Below are 23,231 nucleotides of genomic sequence, written 5' to 3'. Positions count from 1 at the left end.
CCGGACGAGCTGGGTGCTGTTCAGTGAGCTCTGCTGAGCTTGCTGTAACAAAGTATTTTGTTAGGTTTTTTATTTTCAGGGAGCTCTGCTGGCAACAGACTCCCTGCATCGTGGGACAGAGGGGAGAGAAGCAGCCCTACTCTCAGAAGCTAGGTCCTGCTTCTTAGGCTACTGGACACCATTAGCTCCAGAGGGATTGTACACAGGATCTCACCCTCGTCGTCCGATCCCAGAGCCGCGCCGCCGTCCCCCTCGCAGAGCCGGAAGACAGAAGCCGGGTGAGTATGAGAAGCAAGAAGACTTCGAAATCGGCGGCAGAAGACTCCGTTCTTCACATGAGGTAACGCACAGCACTGCAGCTGTGCGCCATTGCTCCAAACACACCTCACATATTCCGGTCACTGTAAGGGTGCAGGGCGCAGGGGGGGCGCCCTGGGCAGCATATGGACCTCGGTTGGCAAAAGTACTCATATATACAGTTGGGCACTGTATATATGTATGAGCCCCCACCAAAAAGATATGTATTTTAGCGGGACAGAAGCCCGCCGTCGAGGGGGCGGGGCTTCTCCCTCAGCACTCACTAGCGCCATTTTTTCTCCACAGCTCCGCTGAGAAGAAGCTCCCCAGGCTCTCCCCTGCAGATCACGGTAGAAAAGGGTAAAAGGAGAGGGGGGGGGCACATAATTAGGCGCTAAAAACACAATATACAGCAGCTACTGGGTTAACATTAAGTTACTGTGTTATTCCTGGGTTATATAGCGCTGGGGTGTGTGCTGGCATACTCTCTCTCTGTCTCACCAAAAGGCCTTGTGGGGGAACTGTCTTCAAAAAGGGCATTCCCTGTGTGTGTGGTGTGTCGATGCGCTTGTGTCTGCATGTCTGATGAGGAAGGCTATGTGGAAGCAGAGCGGGAGCAAATGAATGTGGTGTCTCTGCCAACGCACCGACACCTGATTGGATGGATATGTGGAAGGTTTTAAATGATAATGTTAATTCCTTACATAAAAGGTTGAAAAAAGCTGAAGCCTCAGGACAGTCAGGGTCCCGACCCATGCCTGATCCTATGCCGCAGAGGCCAACAGTGTCTCAGAAGCGCCCACTATCCAAAATTATTGACATACCGACATGGATTCTGACTCCAGTGTCGATTACGATGATGCAAAGTTGCAGCCAAAATTGGCTAAATCCATCCGTTATATCAGAGGTTCCCAAACTGTGTGCCGTGGCTTCCTGGGGTGCCTCGGGACACTTGCAGGGGTGCCCTGGGTTGGTGGTCCAGGACCAATTCAAATTATTCATGGTCAATATAATAGGCAAAACCAGTGCTGGTGGCTGCCAGTCATAAAATATGTGGCCAAACAGAAGCAAATCTTGTCCCCCACCACACAACTGACCCTAAGGATGACATATAAACACAATCTACTTAATGTAATATTTATTTCTAAATTTCTCAATAAGAAATTGTTGGCCTAGGGATGCCGTGAAAAAAATTCTGATATTCTAGGGCGCCGTGATTCAAAAAAGTTTGGAAACCACTGCGTTATATGATTATAGCTATTAAGGATGTGTTGCACATCACAGAGGAAACCCCAGTCCCTGACAGGAGGGTTCATATGTATGGGGAAAAGAAGCCGCAGGTAACTTTTCCCCCCATCACACGAGCTCAATGAGTTATGTGAAAAGGCTTGGGAATCTCCAGAAAAAAACCTGCAGATTTCCAAAAGGATTCTTATGGCATATCCTTTCCCGCCAACGGACAGGTTACACTGGGAATCCTCCCCTAAGGTGGACAAAGCTTTGACACGCTTATCCAAGAAGGTAGCCCTGCCGTCACAGGATACGGCTACCCTCAAAGATGCTGCAGATAGAAAACAGGAGGGTACCCTGAAGTCCATTTAAACACATTCAGGTACCTTACTGAGGCCGGCAATCGCGTCGGCTTGGGTGTGTAGTGCTGTAGCAGCATGGACGGATACCTTATCTGAGGAACTTGATACCTTAGACAAGGATACTATATTAATGACCCTGGGGCATATTAAAGACGCTGTCCTTTATATGAGAGATGCTCAGAGAGACATTAGCCTACTAGGCTCTAGAATAAATGCTATGTCGATTTCTGCCAGAAGGGTCCTGTGGACTCGGCAATGGACAGGTGATGCCGACTCAAAAAGGCACATGGAGGTTTTACCTTACAAGGGTGAGGAATTGTTTGGGGAGGGTCTCTCGGACCTGGTCTCCACAGCTACGGCTGGAAAGTCAAATTTTTTGCCATATGTTTCCTCACAGCCTAAGAAAGCACCGTATTACCAAATGCAGTCCTTTCGATCACAGAAAAACAAGAAAGTCCGAGGTGTGTCCTTTCTTGGCAGGGGCAGAGGAAAGAAGCTGCACAACACAGCTAGTTCCCAGGAACAGAAGTTCTCCCCGGCTTCCACTAAATCCACCGCATGACGCTGGGGCTCCACAGGCGGAGCTAGGCCCGGTGGGGGCGCGTCTCCGAAATTTCAGCCACAAGTGGGTTCACTCCCAGTTGGATCCCTGGGCAATAGATATTGTGTCTCAGGGATACAAGCTGGAATTCGAAGAGATGCCCCCTCACCGATACCTCAAATCGGCCCTGCCAGCTTCCCCCTTAGAGAGGGAAATAGTGTTAACTGCAATTCACAAATTGTATCTTCAACAGGTGGTGGTCAAGGTTCACCTCCTTCAACAAGGAAAGGGTTATTATTCGACCATGTTTGTGGTACCGAAACCGGACGGTTCGGTCAGACCCATATTGAATTTAAAATCCCTGAACATGTACCTAAAAAGGTTCCGGTTCAAGATGGAATCGCTGAGAGCGGTCATTGCAAGCCTGGAAGGGGGGGATTTTATGGTGTCTCTGGACATAAAGGATGCATACCTTCATGTCCCCATTTATCCACCTCATCAGGCGTACCTCAGATTTGTGGTACAGGATTGTCATTACCAATTTCAGACGTTGCCGTTTGGTCTCTCCACGGCTCCGAGAATATTTACCAAGGTAATGGCGGAAATGATGGTACTCCTGCGGAAGCAAGGGGTCACAATTATCCCATACTTGGACGATCTCCTCATAAAAGCGAGGTCAGGAGAGCAGTTGCTGATCAGCGTAGCACGTTCTCTGGAAGTGTTACGGCAACACGGCTGGATTCTAAATATTCCAAAGTCGCAGTTGGTTCCTACGACTCGTCTGCCTTTCCTGGGCATGATTCTGGACACAGACCAGAAAAGGGTTTATCTCCTGATAGAGAAGGTTCAGGAACTCATGACACTGGTCAGGGACCTATTAAAACCAAAACAGGTGTCAGTGCATCACTGCACTCGAGTCCTGGGAAAGATGGTGGCATCATACGAGGCCATTCCCTTCGACAGGTTCCATGCGAGGACCTTTCAATGGGACTTACTGGACAAATGGTCCGGATCACTTCTTCAGATGCATCGGTTAATCACCCTATCCCCCAGGGCCAGGGTGTCTCTCCTGTGGTGGCTGCAGAGTGCTCACCTTCTCGAGGGCCGCAGATTCGGCATTCAGGACTGGGTCCTGGTGACCACGGATGCAAGCCTCCGAGGGTGTGGAGTAGTCACACAGGGAAGAAATTTCCGAGGTCTGTGGTCAAGTCAGGAGACTTGCCTTCACATCAACATCCTGGAACTAAGGGCCATTTACAACGCCCTACGTCAAGCAGAGACCCTACTTCGCGGTCAACCAGTTCTGATTCAGTCAGACAACATCACCGCTGTGGCTCATGTAAACCGACAAGGGGACTTCATCAAGAAGTCTTCGAACAGGTTGCAAGTCGGTGGGAACTGCCACAGGTGGACATGATGGCATCCCGCCTCAACAAGAAACTACAGAGGTATTGCGCCAGGTCAAGAGACCCTCAGGCGTTAGCTGTGGACGCCCTGGTGACACCGTGGGTGTTCCAATCGGTCTATGTATTTCCTCCTCTTCCTCTCATACCCAAGGTGTTGAGAATCATAAGAAAAAGAGGAGTGAGAACAATACTCATTGTTCCGGATTGGCCAAGAAGGACTTGGTATCCAGATCTGCAAGAAATGCTCACAGAGGACCCGTGGCCTCTTCCTCTAAGACAAGACTTGTTGCAACAAGGGCCCTGTCTGTTCCAAGACTTACCGCGGCTGCGTTTGACAGCATGGCGGTTGAACGCCGGATCCAAACGGAAAAAGGCATTCTGGATGAAGTCATTCCTACGCTGATAAAGGCTAGGAAGGACGTGACAGCTCAACATTATCACCGTATATGGCGAAAATATGTTGCTTGGTGTGAAGCCAGGAATGCCCCTATGGTGGAATTCCAGCTGGGCCGTTTCCTTCACTTCCTACAGTCAGGAGTGACTTTGGGCCTAAAATTGGGTTCCATTAAGGTCCAGATTTCGGCCCTATCCATTTTCTTTGAAGGGAGTGCTGCATATTCAGCCCCCTTTTGTGCCCCCGGTGGCACCTTGGGATCTTAACGTGGTGTTGAGTTTCCTGAAATCTCACTGGTTTGAACCACTCAAAACGGTGGAATTGAAATATCTCACGTGGAAGGTGGTCATGCTACTAGCCTTGGCTTCGGCTAGGCGTGTGTCAGAATTAGCGGCTTTGTCACATAAAAGCCCCTATCTGGTTTTCCATGCGGATAGAGCAGAGTTGCGGACCTGTCCACAATTCCTGCCAAAAGTGGTTTCATCTTTTCATATAAACCAACCTATTGTGGTGCCTGTGGCTACTACTGACTTGGAGGATTCCGAGTTGCTTGATGTGGTCAGGGCTTTGAAGGCTTATGTAGCAAGAACGGCTAGTGTCAGAAAAACAGACTTTTTGTTTATCCTGTATGTTTCCAACAAGCTTGGTGCGCCTGCTTCAAAGCAAACTATTGCTCGCTGGATCTGTAACACGATTCAGCAGGCTCATTCTGCGGCTGGATTGCCGCTGCCAAAATCAGTTAAGGCCCATTCCACTAGGAAGGTGGGCTCTTCTTGGGTCGGCTGCCCGAGGGGTTTCGGCATTACAGCTGTGCCGAGCGGCTACTTGGTCAGGTTCAAACACTTTTGCAAAGTTCTACAAGTTTGATACCCTGGCTGAGGAGGACCTTGTGTTTGCTCATTCGGTGCTGCAGAGTCATCCGCACTCTCCCGCCCGTTTGGGAGCTTTGGTATAATCCCCATGGTCCTTACGGAGTCCCCCTCATCCACTAGGACGTTAGAGAAAATAAGATTTTACTCACCGGTAAATCTATTTCTCGTAGTCCGTAGTGGATGCTGGGCGCCCGTCCCAAGTGCGGACTTCTTCTGCAATACTTGTATATAGTTATTGCTGCAATAAGGGCTATGTTATTGTTGCATCAGGGTTGAACTGATGCTCTGTTGTTGTTCATACTGTTAACTGGGTAAGTTTATCACAAGTTATACGGTGTGATTGGTGTGGCTGGTATGAATCTTGCCCTGGATTTCCAAAATCCTTTCCTTGTACTGTCAGCTCTTCCGGGCACAGTTTCTCTAACTGAGGTCTGGAGGAGGGACATAGAGGGAGGAGCCAGAGCACACCAGAATCTAAATTCTTTCTTAAAGTGCCCATGTCTTCTGCGGAGCCCGTCTATTCCCCATGGTCCTTACGGAGTCCCCAGCATCCACTACGGACTACGAGAAATAGATTTACCGGTAAGTAAAATCTTATTATTATTGCTATCACGATTAGTATGTTTTTATTCAGAGTTTATGGTTAATAAACTGTGCATCAGAACAGGCCTTCCCTGGCAGGGTCAGACTGGACCACTGGGGTACAGAGGAAACTCCAGGTGGTCCCCACTGCCTGAGGGCCCACCCACTCCTCCTGGGATCAGGTTTTAGACTGTGCACTTGAAAATTACATTATACATAAGTTATACTGCACAGCATTTCCCACGCTTTAATTAATCAAATGCCTTCCCAGCATGGTTATACCCCTTTCACAATGACGTGTCTATAATGGTGCAGTGCAGTGGTGGCCATTTTCCCGGTGTTTTACACATGCAAAGTAGGGGAATTGCCAGGAAAATAGCCACCGCACCATTTTGCCAAAGACCTGCGCATGCACAGTAGATTCTAACAAAACGCTACAGTCTACTAGTGCTCACAAAAGCTAGGCTGCCGGCTATAGAGAGGAGGGGGCCCAGATGGAGACTTCACACAGGCCCCCTCCTTAATATGCATCTGCCCGTTCACACCAAATCCTGGGTCTGATCTGTCATAAAGAACATTGTTTCATCCCATGTTGCTACCTCTTTCACATTGAGACAATAGGTCAAAAATATAAAAGCATGTAACATGTCAGACCCGGTTTCTGTGACCCACAACCACGTGTGAATACACAACCATAGTCATGACCAGGAAATTTCCCTGCGGTCTGGAAGGGCGTTCCCAGGTTATGTTCAAAGGAGCTCGGTGAGCACCTTTTTAAATATAACCCAGTTCCAGTAACACCACAACATATCTGGCTCCGACCCAGGAACAACCCATTCACATGACCAGCAAACATTACCCAGGTCAACCCTTTCACACCGACATATGACCCTGGTTTACCCAGCTTTTTCCTATGTACAAGGCTCAGTGTGAGAGGGGTTTAAGTGTCAGGCATAAAAAATGCTGGAATACACTAACTGGTTAGAATTACAGCGTGCATGGCAACAAAAGAACACTTCAGAAAGAAGGGCGATTGTTAAGGGACAATGGGGGTCATTCCGAGTTCGCTCGCAAGCTGCTTTTAGCAGCTTTGCACATGCTAAGCCGCCGCCTACTGGGAGTGAATCTTAGCATATCAAAATTGCGAACGAAAGATTAGCAGAATTGCGAATAGACACTTCTTAGCAGTTTCTGAGTAGCTCCAGACTTAATCGGCATCTGCGATCAGTTCAGTCAGTTTCGTTCCTGGTTTGACGTCACAAACACACCCAGCGTTCGCCCAGACACTCCTCCGTTTCTCCAGCCACTCCCGCGTTTTTCCCAGAAACGGTAGCGTTTTTTCGCACACACCCATAAAACGGCCAGTTTCCGCCCAGAAACACCCACTTCCTGTCAATCACATTACGATCACCAGAACGAAGAAAAAACCTCATAATGCCGCAAGTAAAATTCCTAACTGCATAGCAAATTTACTTGGCGCAGTCGCACTGCGGACATTGCGCATGCGCATTAGCGACTAATCGCTCCGTTGCGAGAAAAAAATAACGAGCGAACAACTCGGAATGACCCCCAATATGCAGAACCTACATGGACCAAGACCCAAGACACCACAACCCCTATTGTGATTATACACTATTGGTGGAGGGCAACAGTGGGTGGAAATGCATAGTCCAAATGATAACCATACATTAATTAAGTATTAGGCAAAGAACTGCTGAACAACTGCTTGTAAATATTTACCTACAATAACAGGATGAGAACTCCACAACTATGAAGTCCTGCTCTGTGGAGTTCTCATCCTGTTCTCCAGTCACCTTGGACTACTTTGCACAAACTCATGTTGGAAGAGGACATGTACATTGATAACCTATATGCTGTGTGGAATATGCAGTGGAGGAAGAAAATGTGGTCAGACGTACAGTATATTTCACCACATTCTCAACAAATGGACGAGAAACCATGTATCGCCAATGTAAAGAAATATGCAGCCCTGTTTGCTTGTTTCCAACAGAGAAGAGTTCTGGTGGTTACAAAATGTTTAAGGCATATCTTCATGTCCTGGTTTAGGTGCAGTACTAACTTAGAAAACCGTGTCAATGCCAATTCCTACCACATAATCACCTTCAACCAATGTCCCATCATTTCTTTCCTGATGACTGGGCGGGATGTCCTCCAAGGTGTCAGTGCTCACATCTGCAGAGTACTTATGTGTATTTGCCCAATGGTTTGATGGATACAACACTTATCAATATGTATTGCCAGATCAGATCTCAATCAAGCTTTTATAGGATATTCTGTAAAGATAGTTAGGACAGCATTTTCCTCCATCTACATTGAATGCATTGAGGTCATACTGGCCAAACGTGGGGACCAAACACTTTATAAAGTGACCATCTGTGGGGTTTCCATTTTTTTTCTATTACCTGTATGCCACAATGATTGTTTAATGCTAAAACCTTTATATAAAGCTTGCCACAATAATCAAGCATACATCTGTAAATTATATTAAAAATGTAAATATCCATTCACAGGAATGTAGTTGGCATCCTAATGTTCACAATGCTGGGGGTCAGAACACCAGCACCGGAATCTTGACCCTGCTGAGAATTCTAACAGCCAGAATCCCGAACGTAAGTATGCCTGAGAGAGTTAAGGGCCCTAGACATTAGGCGATAACACTGAACGATATGAACGTTCTCATTCATTAATGAACGAGAACTCGTTCATAACTTTCATTGTGTAGGCACCAACGATGAACGATGCGCAGCTCCGCGCTCGTTCATCGTTGGTGCTGGGTCGCTTATGCATGCAGGCCAATATGGACAATCTCGACTATATTAGCATGCACGCATATGGAGCCGGGTGACGAGGTGAGTGAAGAAACTTCGCTCCCCCGTCACCTCCCCCCGCCTCCGGGTCGCCCGTCGGCCGTATACTCCATCGGGTAGCTCGGCAGCGCATCGCCGAGTGTGTAGGGGGCATTAGGATGCGTGGTTAGGGTTAGGCACCGCAGTGGAGTAGCCACAGAACATATAATGAAAGCAATAATGAAAATAAAGGGTGTAAAGGGCCCTGCTTATATTACAGCTTACATTCTTGCGGGAAGAGGGCAAAGCAGAGACCAGAGGAGCAAGTGGAGCTCACAGTGGTAGGATAGATGTGAGGGTGCAATAGTGTTAGAAGTATAGGCCCTCATTCCGAGTTGTTCGCTCGTTCTTTTTCATCGCATCGCAGTGAAAATCCGCTTAGTACGCATGCGCAATGTTCGCACTGCGACTGCGCCAAGTAACTTTACTATGAAGAAAGTATTTTTACTCACGGCTTTTTCTTCGCTCCGGCGATCGTAATGTGATTGACAGGAAATGGGTGTTACTGGGCGGAAACACGGCGTTTCAGGGGCGTGTGGCTGAAAACGCTACCGTTTCCGGAAAAAACGCAGGAGTGGCCGGAGAAACGGTGGGAGTGCCTGGGCGAACGCTGGGTGTGTTTGTGACGTCAACCAGGAACGACAAGCACTGAACTGATCGCACAGGCAGAGTAAGTCTGGAGCTACTCTGAAACTGCTAAGTAGTTAGTAATCGCAATATTGCGAATACATCGGTCGCAATTTTAAGAAGCTAAGATTCACTCCCAGTAGGCGGCGGCTTAGCGTGTGTAACTCTGCTAAATTCGCCTTGCGACCGATCAACTCGGAATGAGGGCCATAGGTGGGAGTTAGTTAAGATCTGCTTACTACTGAATAAGAAGTTCTTTTTTTCCCTAAAGAATGTACCTTTTTTTATATATAATTTGGCAAGTACTATATATTTTTAGTTTAACAATATCATTGGCATGTATTAGTTTTCAGTGAGGGTCAATACCTACAAAAATTAAATAGATAAAAAAAATATGTGGAGATTTATTAAAGCTTGTAGAGAGATAAAGTGGGATAGATAAAGTCACAACCAATTAGCTCTTAAGGGCCATGTTACAAGCTGTGTTTGAAAAATGACAACTGCTGATTGGTTGGTACTTTATCTTTTCAAGTTCCAACTATCATTTTTCAAACACAGCCTGTAAAATTACAGAATTGGTGTATTTTATCTCTCTGAACAATATCTCTGTATGGGTCATCTTTTTGTATGGGCTCAATGGGCAGTTGCACAAGGTCCCCCGGAGTATAAGGGCCCTGGGCTCATAGCTGAGGGCAGGCCCGGCGCTACCCGCTCAGCGAAGGGATGCAGTGCAGGGAGGTGCTGGGACGGAGAGGCGCTCCCCCTGCTCTGCATTCCTTCCCTGCTGCGCCGTCCTGTGCCCCCTGCTGCTGCTGCTGCTGTGCCTGTCACTGTATGACAGGCACTGGCTGCGGCACCTGCAGCATGAAAATCCTCCTCCCTCCCCTCCCCTGTGTGACAGGACAGCGCTGTGCACGGTACGGAAGGGGGCGGAGCTAAGCTGTGCGGAAGGGGCGGTGCTAAACGGGACAGAAGGGGGCGGAGCTACACGGACCAGGCTGCTGTAGTGTAGGGAGACTGGCTTAGGTAAGTGAAGTGTGAGAGGGAAATGTGTGTGTGTGTGTTTGTGTGCTTTAAGGACGCTACTACTACAGGGGGGGGGGGCATTACGTGTAACGACGCTACTAATGGGGGCCATTGCGTGTAACAACGCTACTACTGGGGGGTCATTACGTATAAGGACGATACTACTACTTGGGGGCATTATGTATAGGACGCTACTATTACTGGCGGGGCATTACGTATAACAATACTACTACTGGGGGAGGGCATTACGTATAAGGATGCTACTACTGGGGGGGGCATTATGCATAAGGACGGTACTACTACTGGGGGCGCATTACGTATAAGGACGCTTCTACTACTGGGGGTGCACTACGTATAAGGACGCTACTACAACTGGGGGGGGGCATTACGTATAAAGACGCTACTACTACTAGGGCGGAATTATGCATATGGGCGCTTCTACTACTGGGGGTGCACTACTTATAAGGACGCTACTACAACTGGAGGGGGCATTACGTATAAGGACGCTACTACTACTAGGGGGAATTACGTATAAGGACGCTTCTACTGGGGGTGCACTACGTATAAGGACGCTACTACAACTGGGGGGCATTACGTATAAGGACGCTACTACTTCTAGGGGGGAATTACGTATAAGGACGCTTCTACTACTGGGGGTGCACTACGTATAAGGACGCTACTACTACTGGGGGGGCATTACGTATAAGGACGCTACTACTTCTAGGGGGGAATTACGTATAAGGACGCTTCTACTACTGGGGGTGCACTACGTATAAGGACGCTACTACTACTGGGGGGGCATTACGTATAAGGACGCTACTACTTCTAGGGGGGAATTACGTATAAGGATGCTTCTACTACTGGGGGTGCACTACGTATAAGGACGCTACTACAACTGGGGGGGCATTATGTATAAGGACGCTACTACTACCAAGGCGGAATTATGCATATGGACGCTTCTACTACTGGGGGTGCACTACGTATAAGGACGCTACTACAACTGGAGGGGTCATTACGTATAAGGACGCTACTACTACTAGGGGGAATTACGTATAAGGACGCTTCTACTACTGGGGGGCATTATGTATAAGGATGCTACTACTACTGGGGGGCATTATGTATAAGGATGCTACTACTACTGGGGGGGCATTATGTATAAGGATGCTACTACTACTGGGGGGGCATTATGCATAAGGATGCTACTCCTACTGGGGGGGCATTATGCATAAGGATGCTACTACTACTGGGGGGGCATTATGTATAAGGATGCTGCTACTACTACTGGGGGGCATTATGTATAAGGATGCTACTACTACTGGGGGGGCATTATGCATAAGGATGCTACTACTACTGGGGGGGCATTATGCATAAGGATGCTACTCCTACTGGGGGGGCATTATGCATAAGGATGCTACTACTACTGGGGGGCATTATGTATAAGGATGCTACTACTACTGGGGGGCATTATGCATAAGGATGCTACTACTACTGGGGGGGGGCATTATGCATAAGGATGCTACTCCTACTGGGGGGGCATTATGCATAAGGATGCTACTACTACTGGGGGGCATTATGTATAAGGATGCTACTACTACTGGGGGGCATTATGCATAAGGATGCTACTACTACTGGGGGGGGGGGCATTATGCATAAGGATGCTACTACTACTGGGGGGCATTATGCATAAGGATGCTACTACTACTGGGGGGGCATTATGCATAAGGATGCTACTACTACTGGGGGGCATTATGCATAAGGATGCTACTACTACTGGGGGTGCACTATGTATAAGGACGCTACTACTACTGGGGGGGCATTACATATAAGGACGCTACTACTACTGGGGGGGCATTACATATAAGGATGCTACTACTACGGGTGGGGCATTACGTATAAGATGAATAAGATTGTGCTACATTGTGGCGTAATTTTGAATGGGGGTACTATTGTGTGGCCATGCCCCTTACTAGTGAGACTACACCCCTTTTCCCGGCGCGCGCCAAAGGAATATGGGAGGGCGCAAATGTATAGTTTGCAGGGGGGCGCCGAACACCCTAGCACCGGCCCTGGCTGAGGGTCCCCTTTTTCCAGGGGTACCAGATTTTTGAAAATCGGCCCTGGGGAACTGGAGATATCCGACTTCAATGCAGTGGTCCCAATCCGAGCCTGTTAATTGGTCTTCCCAGCCAGGAATCTCGGGTTCTGTCTGACTTTTAAGAGTTTTTCTGAGGATATAATCCAAAAGCTGGGACTCTCCCCTTCTGGTGGACACTGGCAGCTTGTCTCTACTATGGCCAGGACAGAGATATCAGCCTTCCTAGCAGCTGGTCCCTGCTCCAGCTCCACACACCTGATATGCAGTTTTATATTTTCGTCAGTGGATTGCTCTGGCTCCTGAACTGTGATCCCCAAATTCCCAGTACCTCCTGAAAGGTGGGGCTGTCTAGGTTTTTTTTACCCCATTGAAAGCGAAGAAATCTATTTCCAGGAACTGGAGATATCTGCAGTCAAACAAGATGCCCTCCCACCAGAAAATGATGACTATTAAGCCCACTCGGGTTGGGTTCGGGTGACTGGCGGTCACCATACCGATGCTGGGATCATGGCTGTTAGATGGCTGGCAGGGGGGTGAGCGCAACGAAACGCCCCTTGCTGGCTCTCTGCGCTTGCCATGCAGCGGGCTTGGTGGTTCGCTGCACTTCCCACTGGTTCTAGTCCCACTTTATGGGTGTCGTGGACACCCACGAGTGGGTATAGTGCCTGTTGGTCGGCATGACGACTGGCGGGCTATTCAGGCTTCGGGATCCCGATATCAGTATTGTGACCGGCCGTCTCCTGACCGCCGGTCACATGACCGCATCCCGTCCACTCCATTATCCACCCTTCCCCTGCGTATTAAACACCACCTATCACCCTGGAAGTCATGTACCTTGGCCTCTTCATTCAGCCCAATGCCCCCTTCTACTGTTTAGTGTTCGCCCTCCCGCCCCATCTCCCATCATCTGTGGAGTAAAGGAGTAATTAGCAGAAATTACTGCTCCAGGTCTTACATGCTGAGCGGAAGATAGAACACTCCCTACCATCCACGGGACATCAAAGCTGCCACTAATAATACACCCCACTCATACTGCTGGAGGATGGGTAGGAGCCCCAGTGCATTGCTTTTCCCAGGGGCCTACACTGCTAAGATGGTCCTGTATATCTCTATAAGCTTTGATAAATCTTCCCCCATAAAAGTCAAACAAAATAAAGTCAAATCAACTATTTTTTTAAATGTAAGTATTTTCATTACACCTCCCCACAGGAAAGTCTTAATTGTTATACAGGTTGAGTATCCCTTATCCAAAATGCTTGGGACCAGAGGTATTTTGGATATGGGATTTTTCCGTATTTTGGAATAATTGCATACCATAATGAGATATCATGGTGATGGGACCCAAGTCTAAGCACAGGATACATTTATGTTTCATATACACCTTATACACACAGCCTGAAGGTAATTGTAGCCAATATTTTTTTATAACTGTGTGCATTAAACAAAGCGTGTGTACATTCACACAATTCATTTATGTTTCACATACACCTTATACACACAGCCTGAAGGTCATTTAATACAATATTTTAATAACTTTGTGTATTAAACAAAGTTTGTATACATTGAGCCACAGAAAACAAAGGTTTCATTATCTCACTCTCACTCAAAAAAGTCCGTATTTCGGAATATTCCGTAATTCGGAATATTTGGATATGGGATACTCAACCTGTACCAGAACAGTACGTAATCACTTGCAAAAGAAAATGTGCCCATTCATCCAAAATGTAGGTTAATGCAGTCAGCCACACATTCCATAAACCAATCTGATCATGTCATGCTCCCATTCAACTTTCTCATAATCACAGTTCAGGTCATTCTATTCATGCAAAAATTAGTCAGCAGTTTGGTGATATGGTGATGAAAACAGATTGCTAATTCTCAATGAATAGTTACTTACAGTTAGAGAATATGTATATTGTGACAACAATTCAAGCTGCTTTCAGACTCCCTAAATGTTTTAATAATAGATAAAAGCTATATTAAGTGATTCATTAAGAAAGTATGAACAACCTCACAACCACAAAGGTGACAACTGAAAGGGCTTAAATCGCCATGATGTTCAAGTTTGACTTCTACAACAAAGTCATATTAAAGAACACCTTGAGGACGAAATGCAATATTCCATTGTAATGTAATATTAATGAAGGCATATAATGAGCGCATAGGTTGAAATAATCGTTTTATCAGCTGTTAGCGCCACACCTTCTAGAGATTAGTTTAACCTGGCATTAAATATTTACTGGCTGCTACGGTATGTCCAAGAAACACCTTCATCTGAATAACAAGTACATTAAAGAAAACTGTACAACAATCTATATATATAAATGTGAAAGCCCTCACTGACTGACTTACTGACAGATCACTAATTCTCTTACTTCCTGATATGTTAGCAAGATGAAATTTAACACAGGTATTCTTCAGGTGGGAACTAGGAAAACTACATAATCAGAATTTTAATAAACCTCCCCTAAGGGGATGAAAAAGGGTTGACATAATGACGTCATTACCGATGCCTGACTTGTGTTGTGTGAACGATAACACCCAAGCGTACAATCGGATCAAAATTTAGATTGCACCTCCAGTGTGTAGAATTTCATAAACTACAAAATGGTCCTGTCACTTTTTACTGTATCTGCTACGGGTGCTCCTCGGGTAACGCCAAGAACCATGGATTAATATTTACTTACATTAAGACGTCTCGAATTCACATCTATTTGATTTGGCAAATTTTTAACACTCATTTATATGTACAACTGTGAAAATCAGAAACTCCCGTGCGAAGAATGAGTAGAACAGCTAGTTATTATTGTCCTCAAGAACAGTACAATTTAAGCAATTTGAGAGAGAGAGAGAGAGACCAGATGTTACAGCATGGCATTAGACACTGTGTGCTAAGCCCAGTCCAAATAGTATTCATGCAGAATAGTAAATGGGCTACAGGCAGAAATGAATGTACTGTACATGCAACTGTATGATAGTGTATGTATGTATATATATATATATATATATATATATACTTACATACACACACACACACGGTTTGCATATATCACACAAATTGTAATTTGCCGTTATGGATACAATTATTGTCCTCATCTACACCAACAAAACAATGACCTCCCCAGTTAGGTGTGTGACAGGTACGGATATATATAATATCACATAAGGGTCTGGCTGCACTCACCCGATTACCACAAGCTGAGTGTCAGTGCCCAGGGGACTGTGATGATGCTGCTGTTGCCGGCGCGTAGTGTGGGTCAGTCTGCAGGAAGATGGGGCAGCTGTGTGCATGGAGGATACAGGCAGCAGGTAACTGCCCTGGCACAATGGACACTACCATCTATTGTCCGCTAGGACCGCTGAGAGCACCCTGCAGTATGCTGTATCCCTGCACTAGCAATCATTGTCGCAGAGCAGCTAATAATAACTGGAGTCAGCAGTGAAGAGGTTAATGATGCATGCATGTGCATAATAACCAGACTCTGGTCTATCTACTGGAGCAGTTATGAGTGTGGGTGTGGGTCGGAGAAGGGGGAGCGTCTGTGAGTGTGAGTGCGGGAGGAGGGGAGCGTCTGTGAGTGAGCAGTTGATTTTCCTGAGGTCACCTAAGCAGCCCCCTCCTCTCTCCCGCCCTCCCCTCTCTCTCACACAGATTGCTGCTAAACATGGATGCTGCATACAGCAGCGGCTGCTACAGTATGTCATTATACTGTAACTAGCTAATCCCACCCTCCTTCTGTGCATGAATGACAGACTGGGCCAGTCTCATAGCACTGACTGAGGCAGGCATCCTCATCCTATAGGCTGCAGTTGCTGTGTAAGAGCATATTCCTGCTTGCAAAACGAATTGTTTTTATTAATGAGGAAGTATCTGAATTTGCTGTCAAGAGACTGCTATTATACACGAGGCTGAAGTTAGCTTCTTATTCGGCCAGCTTCTTATTCCCTTCTTATTCAGCTCCAGCTTCTAATGCACTTCTTATTCGGCTCCAGCTCCTTATTCAGAAATTATTATATTAAAATAAATTAAAGATAGATCACTAAGTTAACATTTCATAAACTTCAAATAGTGTCCCTTACACCAATTTACATTACATTTTGCATTAAACAAAAATGATTTAGGCATGAAAATGGTGGTAAAGCGGGCACAGACACCAGATTTCATCATTTTGAATAAGAAGCTGTAGTTGTGCAAGGGTTAAACAGTGTTGGTCAAAAGATTTGACACTTGATACCCACACAGGGTGGTCACTTACATATCACCCACCTGCAATTTGCCTTGACCAACAAGCATTTGGGCATGAAAATGGTGGTAAAGCGGGCACAGACACCAGATTTCATCATTTTGAATAAGAAGCTGTAGTTGTGCAAGGGTTAAACAGCGTTGGTCAAAAGATTTGACACTTGAAACCCACACAGGTTGGTCACTTACATATCACCCACCTGCAATTTGCCTTGACCAACAAGTATTTGGGCATGAAAATGGTGGTAAAGCGGGCACAGACACCAGATTTCAACATTTTGAATAAGAAGCTGTAGTTTTGCAAGGGTTAAACAGCGTTGGTCAAAAGATTTGACACTTTAAAACTCACACAGGGTGGTCACTTACATTTCGCCCACCTGCAAGTTGCCTTGACCAACAAGCATTTCGGCATGAAAATGGTGGTAAAGCGGGCACAGACACCAGATTTCATCATTTTGAATAAGAAGCTGCAGTTATGCAATGGTTAAACAGCGTTGGTCAAAAGATTTGACACTTGAAACCCACACAGGGTCGTCATTTACATATCACCCACCTGCAATTTGCCTTGACCAACAAGTATTTGGGCATGAAAATGGTGGTAAAGCGGGCACAGACACCAGATTTCAACATTTTGAATAAGAAGCTGTAGTTGTGCAATGGTTAAACAGCGTTGGTCAAAAGATTTGACACTTGAAACTCACACAGGGTGGTCACTTACATATCACCCACTTGCAATTTGCCTTGACCAACAAGCATTTGGGCATGAAAATGGTGGTAAAGCGGGCACAGACACCAGGTTTCATCATTTTGAATAATAAGCTGTAGTTGTGCAAGGGTTAATCAGCGTTGGTCAAAAGATTTGACATTTGAAACCCACACAGGGTCGTCATTTACATATCACCCATCTGCAATTTGCCTTGACCAACAAGTATTTGGGCATGAAAATGGTGGTAAAGCGGGCACAGACACCAGATTTCAACATTTTGAATAAGAAGCTGTAGTTGTGCAAGGGTTAAACAGCGTTGGTCAAAAGATTTGACACTTGAAACTCACACAGGGTGGTCACTTACATTTCGCCCACTTGCAAGTTGCCTTGACCAACAAGCATTTGGGCATGAAAATGGTGGTAAAGCGGGCACAGACACCAGATTTTATCATTTTGAATAAGAAGCTGCAGTTGTGCAATGGTTAAACAGCATTGGTCAAAAGATTTGACACTTGAAACCCACACAGGGTCGTCATTTACATATCACCCACCTGCAATTTGCCTTGACCAACAAGTATTTGGGCATGAAAATGGTGGTAAAGCGGGCACAGACACCAGATTTCATCATTTTGAATAAGAAGCTGCAGTTGTTCAATGGTTAAACAGCGTTGGTGAAAAGATTTGATACTTGAAACCCACACAGGGTCGTCATTTACATATCACCCACCTGCAATTTGCCTTGACCAACAAGTATTTGGGCATGAAAATGGTGGTAAAGCGGGCACAGACACCAGATTTCAACATTTTGAATAAGAAACTGTAGTTGTGCAAGGGTTAAACAGCGTTGGTCAAAAGATTTGACACTTGAAACTCACACAGGGTGGTCACTTACATTTCGCCCACTTGCAAGTTGCCTTGACCAACAAGCATTTGGGCATGAAAATGGTGGTAAAGCGGGCACAGACACCAGATTTCATCATTTTGAATAAGAAGCTGCAGTTGTGCAATGGTTAAACAGCGTTGGTCAAAAGATTTGACACTTGAAACCCACACAGGGTCGTCATTTACATATCACCCACCTGCAATTTGCCTTGACCAACAAGTATTTGGGCATGAAAATGTTGGTAAAGCGGGCACAGACACCAGATTTCAACATTTTGAACAAGAAGCTGTAGTTGTGCAATGGTTAAACAGCGTTGGTCAAAAGATTTGACACTTGAAACCCACACAGGGTCGTCATTTACATATCACCCACCTGCAATTTGCCTTGACCAACAAGTATTTGGGCATGAAAATGGTGGTAAAGCGGGCACAGACACCAGATTTCAACATTTTGAATAAGAAGCTGCAGTTGTGCAAGGGTTAAACAGCGTTGGTCAAAAGATTTGACACTTGAAACTCACACAGGGTGGTCACTTACATTTCGCCCACTTGCAAGTTGCCTTGACCAACAAGCATTTGGGCATGAAAATGGTGGTAAAGCGGGCACAGACACCAGATTTTATCATTTTGAATAAGAAGCTGCAGTTGTGCAATGGTTAAACAGCGTTGGTCAAAAGATTTGACACTTGAAACCCACACAGGGTCGTCATTTACATATCACCCACCTGCAATTTGCCTTGACCAACAAGTATTTGGGCATGAAAATGGTGGTAAAGCGGGCACAGACACCAGATTTCATCATTTTGAATAAGAAGCTGCAGTTGTTCAATGGTTAAACAGCGTTGGTGAAAAGATTTGACACTTGAAACCCACACAGGGTCGTCATTTACATATCACCCACCTGCAATTTGCCTTGACCAACAAGTATTTGGGCATGAAAATGGTGGTAAAGCGGGCACAGACACCAGATTTCATCATTTTGAATAAGAAGCTGCAGTTGTGCAATGGTTAAACAGCGTTGGTCAAAAGATTTGACACTTGAAACCCACACAGGGTCGTCATTTACATATCACCCACCTGCAATTTGCCTTGACCAACAAGTATTTGGGCATGAAAATGGTGGTAAAGCGGGCACAGACACCAGATTTCAACATTTTGAATAAGAAGCTGCAGTTGTGCAAGGGTTAAACAGCGTTGGTCAACAGATTTGACTCTTGAAACTCACACAGGGTGGTCACTTACATATCACCCACTTGCAATTTGCCTTGACCAACAAGTATTTGGGCATGAAAATGGTGGTAAAGCGGGCACAGACACCAGATTTCATCATTTTGAATAAGAAGCTGCAGTTGTTCAATGGTTAAACAGCGTTGGTGAAAAGATTTGACACTTGAAACCCACACAGGGTCGTCATTTACATATCACCCACCTGCAATTTGCCTTGACCAACAAGTATTTGGGCATGAAAATGGTGGTAAAGCGGGCACAGACACCAGATTTCAACATTTTGAATAAGAAGCTGCAGTTGTGCAAGGGTTAAACAGCGTTGGTCAACAGATTTGACACTTGAAACTCACACAGGGTGGTCACTTACATATCACCCACTTGCAATTTGCCTTAACCAACAAGCATTTGGGCATGAAAATGGTGGTAAAGCGGGCACAGACACCAGATTTCATCATTATGAATAAGAAGCTGCAGTTGTGCAAGGGTTAAACAGCGTTGGTCAAAAGATTTGACACTTGAAACCCACACAGAGTCGTCACTTACATATCACCCATCTGCGCGGGCTGTCAATCACAGTGCGTCCTGGCGGCGTCTGGCCAATGGCGGGCAGAGTGTGTGGAAGGGGGGGGGGTGCTGGGGGCAGGCTCGACGGAGACTCAACCAATGGCTGGTGGAGGGGGGGGGGGCGCGACGGAGCCTTAAATTCTGTGGAGGGGGGGCGGAGCCGTGACGGAGGCTTAAACTGGTGGCCTGGTGCTGCTGTCTCTGCACAATCGCGAAACAGATAATATCACATGGCGCTACTATTCATAATATACTTAATACAACCATTTGCTTAGATCGTATTTTAAAGGGCCTCCCAAATCTGAAATTCAGAGGGAGAACAAATAATGGTGCAGTACAGTAGATAGAGTAAAGCAGATGTTTAAATTTTTATTGGTCCCACTCACAATCAAGCAAATGGGTTATTTGCATATCATCCAAACATGGATTTGGCGTCTTCAATCTTTGAGTCTCCTTCTTTATCACTAAAACTTTAAATGAACATATATAGTGCAATACCGTTTTCTTAAAAACACATATTTTAATACCAAAAGGTGCTCACATAGATAAAATGAAAATAGGCATATCACCAAGGGTAAACCTCCCCAGAGACCGTCGCACAGTCCAGAACGCCACCAGATGTCTTTGTGGTGAAAAGAAAAGTCCCTCCAAAGCTCCGGAAACCACGGAAAGAAAGTCTTTCAAAGCACTGGATACTGCAAGGTCTGCCGCTGGATGAGTCCAAGAAAACGGTATTGCACTGTATATGTTCATTTAAAGTTTTAGTGATAAAGAAGGAGACTCAAAGATTGAAGACGCCAAATCCATGTTTGGATGATATGCAAATAACCCATTTGCTTGATTGTGAGTGGGACCAATAAAAATGTAAACATCTGCTTTACTCTATCTACTGTACTGCACCATTATTTGTTCTCCCTCTGAATTTCAGATTTGGGAGGCCCTTTAAAATACGATCTACGCAAATGGTTGTATTAAGTATATTATGAATAGTAGCGCCGTGTGATATTATCTGTTTCACTCTGTGGTTATGTTTCGGGCTTTTTGGTGAAGGCTCTTTTGATATCACTGGCTGTCACTATTTTATTGTAAGCGCAAGTTGAGATCACCTGTTTTTAGAATTCTGCACAATCGCGGCCACGCTGATATAACCTGCGGTCAGTTATGTATCCTGCTCACATATATTAGGGCAGATCTCCTATGGCTATCTCCTATCTCCGATATATTAGCCCAGATCTCTATGGCTGGACTCCGCCCAGCTATGTGACTCCACCCAGCTATGTGACTCCACCCAGCGTTAGCAAATGAGGCACATAGTCACAGATCTGGTCTAATATATAGGAGATGGGGATGCCGGACCAGATTGGAACAGAAAGGTAAGCAGGAGATAGTTGTGATATATCCTGTGTTATTTTTAGACAACAATCATAATAATAATAAAATAAAATAAAAATAATAATAAAGACAATCTTTTGACCAACGCTGTTTAACCCTTGCACAACTGCAGCTTCTTATTCAAAATGAAGAAATCTGGTGTCTGTGCCCGCTTTACCACCATTTTCATGCCCAAATGCTTGTTGGTCAAGGCAAATTGCAGGTGGGTGATATGTAAGTGACCACCCTGTGTGGGTTTCAAGTGTCAAATCTTTTGACCAACGCTGTTTAACCCTTGCACAACTACAGCTTCTTATTCAAAATGATGAAATCTGGTGTCTGTGCCCGCTTTACCACCATTTTCATGCCAAAATACTTGTTGGTCAAGGCAAATTGCAGGTGGGTGATATGTAAGTGACCACCCTGTGTGAGTTTCAAGTGTCAAATCTTTTGACCAATGCTGTTTAACCATTGCACAACTGCAGCTTCTTATTCAAAATGATGAAATCTGGTGTCTGTGCCCGCTTCACCACCATTTTCATGCCCAAATGCTTGTTGGTCAAGGCAAATTGCAGGTGGGTGATATGTAAGTGACGACCCTGTGTGGGTTTCAAGTGTCAAATCTTTTGACCAGCGCTGTTTAACCCTTGCACAACTACAGCTTCTTATTCAAAATGATGAAATCTGGTGTCTGTGCCCGCTTTACCACCATTTTCATGCCTAAATCATTTTTGTTTAATGCAAAATGTAACATAAATTGGTGTAAGGGACACTATTTGAAGTTTATGCAATGTTATCTTAGTGATCTATCTTTATTTCATTTATTTTAATATAATAATTTCTGAATAAGAAAAATGATTTCTGAATAAGAAGCTGGAGCCGAATAAGAAGTGAATAAGAAGCTGGAGCCGAATAAGAAGTGAATAAGAAGCTGGCCGAATAAGAAGCTAACTTCAGCCTCGTTATTATACTGTAGATATAGGAAACTTCCATTTTCCACCCAACAATGTGGCTGTCAACATTCATGTCGACATTTGACTGCATACCATATAGACACGTAACACATTCTATGCCATTCTATGGTATCTTTAGGTTGACAACACTAAAGGGCCCCATACACTAGAACGATAATGCCCAATTTCATCCAATTTCGGACATTTGGACCAATATATCTGGTAAAATCAGGCATTTTGGATGTGTTTCTGATCCGATATGCGTTCCCATGAGGGTCGGATCGGCTCCCCTAGATCGTTAGTGCTGCACTTGTGATATGTCGGTTCCCGCAGGCATGGTTAGGATCGCATACGATATATCGCATGCAAAATGAACCAAATCATATGGAACCACTCCTGGGAAGCTCCTGGGAGAGTTCAAGGGAAATCACCTCCGACTTCAGCCTCAGACATATCGCTGTAGTGTATGGGGCCCTTTAGGTCGACACTCATTAGGTCGACCACTAATTGTTGACATGCATTAGGTCGACATGGTCATTATGTCAACATGGTCACTTAGTCAACATGGCACAAGTCGACACACGAAAAAGTCGACATGAGTTCTTCACTTTTTTTATTTATTTATTTTTTTCATTTTTTGGGTTAGGCACCCACAAGGGAGGTTTAGGGTAGGGGCATAGGAGGGTTAGGGGTCTTACTGCTGGCCTGGATATGTTATGAAGGGCGGGATGCCGCTGTCGGTATACTGAGAGCCGGCATCCCGTCCATTGGCAAATCATACTGAACCCGCCTGGTTTACTCATTTATGCTAATGCGAGAATCCATTCAACTGATGTGAGGGAAACCAGTGCTGCCCATTGATATACATCAGCTGCATCACTGTCATCAGTAGTATCTGCACACTTGAACCAGCACCATGCAAAGTGCGAGAGATCCATTAAAAACAGTCTTTACTTCCCTGTATGCACGACTATATCACACACACA

At 45.5% G+C, this 23,231-nt stretch overlaps 1 protein-coding gene across 2 annotated transcripts in view; it reads right to left on the bottom strand.

The window, feature by feature from the left end:
- The window catches only part of FAM149A (family with sequence similarity 149 member A), a 204,540-nt gene that overhangs the window by 74,548 nt on the left and 106,761 nt on the right, over window positions 1–23,231 (bottom strand). Inside the window, exon 1 of one of the 2 annotated variants that reach the window (XM_063920797.1) lies at window positions 15,484–15,916. The exons of the other annotated variant lie outside the window; for it this stretch is intronic. Within the exon in view, the coding sequence (XP_063776867.1) occupies window positions 15,484–15,590 (107 nt within the window). The 5' untranslated portion in view covers window positions 15,591–15,916. Of the gene's footprint in view, window positions 1–15,483; window positions 15,917–23,231 lie in introns of those variants that run through there. 2 annotated transcript variants of the gene reach the window in all.

Source organism: Pseudophryne corroboree, chromosome 1 (assembly GCF_028390025.1).
Source record: "Pseudophryne corroboree isolate aPseCor3 chromosome 1, aPseCor3.hap2, whole genome shotgun sequence".
Classification (NCBI taxonomy): Eukaryota; Metazoa; Chordata; class Amphibia; order Anura; family Myobatrachidae; genus Pseudophryne; species Pseudophryne corroboree.
Note: the sequence above shows the minus strand (reverse complement) of the source record. Positions and strands in the feature narration are given on the sequence as shown.